The following is an 8,495-nucleotide window of genomic DNA, read 5'->3' as shown; positions in this document are numbered from 1 at the left end:
AGCATCAACATCTCACCGTCACGGCTGCCTCCGCTGCTGCTAGCGGCAAAAAGCGACATCCCGAGGCCACTGCTGCTACTGCCGCTGCTGCCATAAAGTTCTTGAAAGTGTTGGAAGTACTTGTTTCTGTAGTAGATGTAGTTGTTGTATCTGTAGTGGTTGAAGTTGTTGTTAGTAGTAGTAGTCGTGGTAGTAGTAGTTGTTGTTATTGTAGTAGTAGTAGTAGTTGTTGTTATTGTAGTAGTAGTAGTAGTTGTTGTTATTGTAGTAGTAGTAGTAGATGTTGTAGTAGTAGTAGCAGTAGTAGTAGTAATAGTGGTGGTGGTGGTGGTAGTAGTAGTAGTTGTGGTAGTAGTAGTAGAAGTAGCAGCAGCAGTAGTAGTAGTAGTAGTAGTAGTTGTGGTAGCAGTAGTAGTAGTAGTAATCTTTCTTTCCTGAATGATCGAAAACATTTTCATCGCCAAATGATGGCTTGAATACTAATGAATCAAGGCGAGTCGTTTTAAAACGGCGATTATTATTACTTCATATTTGATTTATTGCATCATCATCATCATCGTCCTCATCATCGTCATCATCACCATCTTCCTCATCATCATCACCATCTTCTTCTTCATCATCGTCATCATCATTATCCTCCTCCTCATCATTCTCATCATCGTCATCATCATCAGCAGCAGCAGTGCCATCACCGATATCATCATTCATTTGTCATCATTATTAATCAGAGTTGTGTCAATCGTCAGTCCTAATCATCATCGTCATCTTCATCGCCATTCTTTTAATAGCTATTACCACCACGACTACTACTGCAGCGACTACTGCGACTTCTATTACCACTTCGTTTCCTACAACCATTTTCTACTAGGTTAAACAGAAAAATTATGTATAAATTGCTGTTATTGGCACCCGTGTAAAGGTACGAGTGTTAGAAGTCTTAATAACGTTTGCAATATCCATTCTATCCGAAGAGTTTTTTATGGCAATTTTGGCAGATGTAATACTGGAAGCTGTGGTAGCAGTAGTAGAAGTAGTTGCTGCTGTGGTAGCAGTAGTAGAAGTAGTTACTGCTGCTGCTGTAGTTGATGTTATGTTGCTGTTGTGAATGAGACTGTTGTGATGTTTCTGCAGTTCTTTCGCACGAAATATTTTTTTGCTGTCCGTTCGATCGGTGATATTTGCATTGCTGCTGTTATCATCAGCAGTAACATTAATACTGTTATTGATGTTATTACTACTACTACTACTGCCGCTACTACTACTACTACTTTGGCGACTGTTTTTGCAGCACACGAAGCAACTACAGCAGCGTTTTATACAATTTTTAGAACAAAATGACGAATTTGTATTTGTCACTGTCTCTCTTGTGGTTGAGTTGTCGGTTGATCTACTATCACTAAGACAGCTACTGTGTATTAAACAATCTTTGTTGCTGCTAACATCGCTTGAATCGCCACCACCGCCGCTACCAATGCAGCTGCGACAACATCTGCGTTGTTTCTTCAAGCATCGACAATCATTCTTTCTGGAAAGTGCCACATCTTTCTCAAATAAAACAAGGACGAGAGGATTCAGTGTGGAATTTGACCAGGCTAGGAACGTTAAAAGTTTGTAGAGTTTGATTGACCTCTTGAACTTAGGATCTGAGAGAGTTAAGATATACAGCGGGTACCAGCAGAGGACAAACAATGCAGTCAGAAAACTCAAAACTCGAACTTTCATCAGCGATTGCTGCCTCAAACTCAACGACTGATCGCTTGAACCGTTGTACCGATTGTAATCAATCGCGAACCGACCGCGAGAAACCGCTACTGAGGATCGAATCAACGCCGATATTCGCTTACCGGTTTTGCTTAGGACATTCATCCTCAAGCGAAATAGATAATAGGTGGCGATAATAACGGACAGACTCATAATCAGGATCCACATTGTTTGAACGACGTAACTTTTAACGGTACCATAGACAAATAAACAGTTTCCGATTGGAGTGTTGTAGTCGAAGTTGCCACCGATGATTGTAGGGCCGAGATGCACAATGAGACTGCCCATGTAGATTATGACCATGCCGAATAGAACGCACGAGTTGCTCGTTTTCAATCTGAAGATGTTGTTGTTGTTGGTGTTTGGGTTGTTGTTTGGGTTGTAGTTGCGTAGAAAGTTGTTTTTGTTGTTTAGGTTGTTGCTGCTGTTTATGTTTGCACTGTTAAGTTTGTTTGCCTTCTCATCGCTAGATTGAATGTTTCGTTCTTGGTAATTAAAATGTTCGAGACGACGATTGAATGCTGTATGCGTGCTGCTGTGGCTGTGATTGTTGTTGTTGTTGCTGCTGTTGTTGCTGCTGTTGCGGTTGAAAGTATTTTCATTTCTGTAGTTGTTGTTTTCGTCGTCGTTGTCGATAATAAGTTGGCATGTATCGAGACTCATATTTAAATTTTTCACGTTAAAAAATTGCTGACTGTCATGTTTATCGCTAGACAGATGTACGGTTAGACCGTCGCTGCAACCGCTGCTGTTGCTATGCTTAGACCCTATATTAGTGACGTTGTTTCTACTGAAAGATGCTATATTACTGTCAGTATTGTAAGATGTAATGTTTTCGTCACTATTTGAAAATAAAGTTTTTAAATTTTCTTTCATTTTAAAACCGGTCCCGTCAACAAAAACATCCACATCACGGCTTCTTCTACTACCATCGCCATCGTCATCAAATCGTTCGTTGCTTCTCCTTTTTGATATCTTTTTGTGAGCATCGGTTCTACTCGACATCGCGTGGTCGGTATGAAATTGATGGAACGCTACTCGATACTCGGTCGAATGTTTATTTGATGGGCAGGCCATATCCCGGGATGTTGTACTAAAGGTCGATTCGATGATATTTTTGTTAAAAATCCTACTTGTTCCTTTCTTAAATTTATTTTTATGTTTTCTTCCGTAGCCATCTCCAAGAGCGTTCTCGTTACGAGCGGTTTTATTGTTTTTGCTAGCGGCACTCCCACCATTATCGCCACCATTCCTGTTAATCTTCAATGAATTGCACTCATTGACAGCGTATGTCTTGAACCTGACATCGCTCATCTCGCAACCACTACTATACTTGTAATCAGCAGTAGCAGCAGTAGTAGCAGCAGTAGTGGCAGCAGTAGTGGCAGCAGTAGTAGCAGCAGTATTGACAACACGCCGACCACCACTATTATTATCTCCATTACTACCAACGCAGCAGACTTCCTTCATCTTGAACTTTCTCCTAAAATCTCTGACACTTAGCTCGCTGAACCTGTAAGCTTCACAACATACCATAGCTACCAAATTGAAGCCGCTTGCAGTAACCACAAGAACGTAGCATGCGGCCAGTGCGGCACAGTGTGGCGGTTGCTTCTCTCGTATTAAACTCACGCCGAATGGATAACAAAGTAGACATTTGAATGAGTCTAAGAGACATGCATGTCCGATGAACGCTCCGCCTAAACTTCGCCGAAACCTGGACCTCAATAGGATCCTGCTAAGGACGAAAATGTTAAGGATGATTCCGGAAGTGGCGATGACGAAGAGGAAGAAGATTTCGTCGATGATTTGGGAGGCAGACTGATGGCGGAAGGATAGAGTTGTGGTTGAGTGGATGTTCGGGAAGTGGCTGGGGTCGTCGTCGTCGTCGTCGCTGCTTAAACTTGGGTGAAAGATGCCGTACTGAGACATTTGTTTTAGTTTTGTTGCTGCTGTCTTTGTTGTTGTTGTTGTCGTTGCTGTAATTCCCTGTTGTCGTTGTTGTAGCAGTTGCTGTTGTTGTGGTTGTTTTAGTTTTGTTGCTACTGTCTTTGTTATTGTTGTTATTGTTGTTACTGCTATTGTTGTTGTCGTTGTTGTTGTAGCCGTTGCTACCTTGTTGTAGTATTAGTTGTTGTGATTTTTGTTGTTGTTGTAATCTCCAAACAAACCCGAAGTATTTATACACAATTAGAAAATGATCATCACACAAGGATTAATTAGTATTGGTGATGTTGATACGCTGATGATGACGATTTTACATCCACAAGAACGGTGACGCTTTCAAGGTTAATTATTAATACAACAACAATGACGTCATCTCTGTTTATAAATTTTCCGAGAATGTTGGATGACGAAAATAAAATTCTGCTTATATCCTTTTGTCGTAAACAGCAAATGTTTCTTTCATCAAACACTCTTTAAAAATTTCTGGTAAAGTATATATGTGTGTGTAAATATACGTTTGTTTGTATATTTGTTTGTATGTATATTTGTATATTTGTTTGTATGTATGTATGTTTGTATGTATGTATGTAGATGGGTATGTGTGTGTGTGTGTGTGTGTGTGTGTGTGTGTGTGTGTGTGTACCAGACTGTTTTTTAATACTTATAAATTGCTTTGGTAAGGCTGTGTGCGGTTTTATTTCACAGTTAAATGCATTTCTCGATTTTTAAAATAACTCTGCACTCATGCATACAAACAAACATACATACATACATACAAACAGACAAACATACAAACATACATACATACATACGAACAAACAAACAAACAAAAGTACAAACATTCAGACATACAAACAATATACATACAATATCACCTCAGAAGTTCGTATAGATATATATATATATATATATATATATATATATATATATATATACATGTATGTCTATATACGTGTTTAGGCCTTTGTATGTATTAGTATATATCTTAGAAAAAATTATAAAAATATTATAAATTATAAATTATAAAAAATATTAACTTTAATATTAATAGTATATATCTTAGAAAAATTATAAAAATATTATAAATTATAATTTATAAAAAAATATTAACTTTTATAACTCCTACAAATGTTGACACAAATACTAGGAATGTAAGACATAATCAAACCACAAAAACAATTTAACAATTGGCTACTGAAACATGAGCGCTGATGGCACTGGAGCACATCTTGAGAATCTTCTATAGGCAATTTTTCCACCCATGTTTAGCGCTTCTATGTGCAATACATCATGTATGTATGTATGTATAAATGTATGTATGTATGTGTGTCTGTGTGGTGTGTGTGTATGTTTAAATATTTGTTTTTGCCTAATTTTTTCATAATTTTTTGCTCGAAAACTGACCATCATAAAATAGAGAAAAAAAACATTTAAAAAATCATGGCTCGCTCAGATCACACATAAATATTGAGTGAATTTGTATGCGCTTATAAAACGTACAAACACACACATACACACAAACACACACACACATACCTACAAAAAACCACACACACACACACGCATAGATACACGTATGCATGTTCACACACACACACACACACACACACACACTAACATACACAAACGTGCGTCAAGTTTGATACGACGTAACGTGGCGTGAACTTGTTGCAAGGTCATGGAGAATTAATGAGGTCAACAATATGTCAATAGTAGTAGTAGTAGTAGTAGTAGTAGTAGTAGTAGTAGTAGTAGTAGTAGTAGTAGTAGTAATAATAATAATAATAATAATAATAATAATAATATCGACAATTTTGAAAAAAAAGAAAAATAAATAAATTAAAAATAAAATTTCAAGACCATTTGTTTACCGATGGCCAACATTTTTTTCCTTATTTAAACTTTTATTGCTGCCCTGATCACGTGATGAGGACCGGTTTATTTACTTCCGTCTGGGTCACGTGTTGTCACGTCATCATCATTATTTGGCGTCGTGCCGGAATGTTTCAAAAATTATTCTACCTGTCTCCTCCTCTCTCTCTCTCTCTCTTTCTCTCTCTCTCTCTCTTTCTTTCTCTCTCTTTCTCTCTTTCTCTTTCTCTCTCTCTCTCTCTCTCTCTCTCTCTATTTTTGCTCTTATAATACACAAATGCATACGTACAGGACAAACTATTTACAATCCTTCCTTTCAAAAAATTTCAAAACGTCACAAAGTAAACATCTTACTTCTGATTGTTTGTTGCTATTGAAATGTAAACAAAGGGATCCAGCCAGTACTGTTTTAATAGTTTTTTTATAGTTTAAGAAAGAATTAAAAAATATAAGTCTGTCTGTCTGTCTGTCTTTCTGTTAGTCTGTCTGTTTGCGAAAATGAGGGATAAGAAGATTAAGTCAAAATTCCAAAGGGTTTCTTTGAACGATCTTCAGGTTGTTAACCTTCTCAATAATAATAATAATAATGATAATAATGATAATAATAATAATAATAATAATAATCTCATCATTAACACGCTCACACACGCACACGCACACACACACGCGCACACGCACGCACGCACATACACTGACACAAACGCTTAGAGTGATCCGTCTGACGTAGCTATCAACACGTGGGCCGCCTTCAGGATGGCAGCCCTGACTGAGAAGAAACACGCACTTCAAGAACAGAAACGACTGATGAAGGGCAAGAGGAAGGCCGTCATGGAGGAAATGGAACGGCAGAAGGCCATGCTGATGGAGGAAGAAAATGAAGGGATCAATTGGGATCAGTGGGTTGAGTTTGTGTGTGTGTGTGTGTGTCTGTGTGTGTGGATTTATGTGTGATTATCGATGGTTTTGTTTTTGTTTCATCATCAGCATCATCATCATTATCATCATTATTATCATCATCGTCATCGTCATCATCGTCATGACAGACTGCACCAAGCTGCAAACCCGACAATGGAAGAATCGGAGGAGAGCTTGTCACCGGATCCTGGAACGTTATCTTTACAGGAAAAGAAGAATCTAGAACATAAATCATCCATCGTCAATGGTCTTTGATGGTGGTGGTTATTGTGATCATGATGGTGATGTTGATGATGATGAAGCTGCTTTTTCCGCTGCTGCTGATGATGATGACGACACTGATTAAAATGACAATACTGTGATCATAATTTCAAAGTGATAATTATGCCGGTTACGATAATGATGATGAGGCAACAGCAGCAACAACAACAACAACAACAACAACAACAAAAATAATAATAATATAGGGCCGATAATAAGTTTCCACAACATTACGTACGAGGTGACGTCATGGTATGGCGCCTGTAACTGTCATAGAGTCAAGAGGACGGTCCTCAATAATATATCGTTTGTGATTATTATCATAATTATTATTTTTTTAAATTTATTCAACACTTTTTCCAACTTATCCAACATTTTTTCAAATTTATTCAACACTTTTTCCAACTTATCCAACATTTTTTCAAATTTATTCAACACTTTTTCCAACTTATCCAACATTTTTTCAAATTTATTCAACACTTTTTCCAACTTATCCAACATTTTTTCAAATTTATTCAACACTTTTTCCAACTTATCCAACATTTTTTCAAATTTATTCAACACTTTCTCGGTTTCTTTCCACTGCAGTTTAAACGCATTCGCGAGGCTTTCCATCCTTTCATCTCATATTCATTTTCTCCACCAGGGGTTTGCTACTTCCTGGAATGAACGCCATCATGGGTCCCACAGGCTGTGGAAAATCAACGTTAATTCTTTCATTCCTTCATTCATTCCTTCATTCATTCATTCATTCATTCATTCATTCATTCATTCATTTATTCATTCATTCATTTATTCATATATTCATTCATTTATTTATTCATTTAGTTATTCATTCATTCGTTCGTTCGTCCGTTCACTCACTTGCACTTGTTCGTTTGTTTGCTGGTTCATTCATTCATTTGTTCGTTTGTTTGTTCGTTTAAACATTCACTCACTCAATTACTCACTCACTCAATTACTCACTCACTCAATTACTCACTCACTCACTCACTCACTCCTCACTCACTCACTCACTCACTTACTCACTCACTCACTCACTCCTCACTCACTCACTCACTCACTCCTCACTTACTCACTCACTCACTCACTCACGCACTCACTCACTCACTCACTCACGCACGCACTCACTCATTCACTCACTCATTCATCCATTCTCAACAGTCTCTTGGATATTCTGGCAGGAAGGAAGGACATGAGGAAGGTTCAGGGGACAATTTTAGTAAATGGATACAAGCAGCCTGAATATTTCAAGTGCATAACGGGTTACGTTGTACAGGTATTTGTGTGTGTGTGTGTGTGTTTGTGTGTATCGGTGGGTATCTGTATGTATTTGTGTGAGTATTAGTGTGTATCTTTGTTTGTATTGGTGTATATCTTTGTTTGTATTAGTGTGTATCTTTTATTGTATTTGTGTGTGTGTATAAGTGTGTATCTTTGTTTGTATTTGTGTGTATCTTTTATTGTATTTGTGTGTGTATTAGTGTGTATCTTTGTTTGTATTTGTGTGTATCTTTTATTGTATTTGTGTGTGTATTAGTGTGTATCTTTGTTTGTATTTGTGTGTATCTTTTATTGTATTTGTGTGTGTATTAGTGTGTATCTTTGTTTGTATTTGTGTGTATCTTTTATTGTATTTGTGTGTGTATTAGTGTGTATCTTTGTTTGTATTTGTGTGTATCTTTTATTGTATTTGTGTGTGTGTGTATTAGTGTGTATTTTTGTTTGTATTTGTGTGA

The 8,495-nt window shown here is 37.3% G+C and overlaps 1 protein-coding gene across 1 annotated transcript in view; it reads left to right on the top strand.

Annotated features, from left to right (window-relative positions):
* Positions 1 to 6,961: 6,961 nt before the first annotated feature.
* Positions 6,962 to 8,495, top strand: part of HELRODRAFT_88257 (hypothetical protein) — a gene marked incomplete at both ends in the record, with an annotated part of 7,131 nt that continues 5,597 nt past the window's right edge. Inside the window, 3 exons of the mRNA XM_009029871.1 lie at positions 6,962 to 7,062; positions 7,403 to 7,462; positions 7,921 to 8,035. Of these exons, the coding sequence (XP_009028119.1) occupies positions 6,962 to 7,062; positions 7,403 to 7,462; positions 7,921 to 8,035 (276 nt within the window). The remainder of the gene's footprint in view (positions 7,063 to 7,402; positions 7,463 to 7,920; positions 8,036 to 8,495) is intronic.

This window comes from Helobdella robusta (assembly GCF_000326865.2).
Source record: "Helobdella robusta unplaced genomic scaffold HELROscaffold_63, whole genome shotgun sequence".
Classification (NCBI taxonomy): Eukaryota; Metazoa; Annelida; class Clitellata; order Rhynchobdellida; family Glossiphoniidae; genus Helobdella; species Helobdella robusta.
The sequence above is the reverse complement of the archived record's forward strand: the minus strand, read 5'-3'. Positions and strand labels throughout refer to the sequence as shown.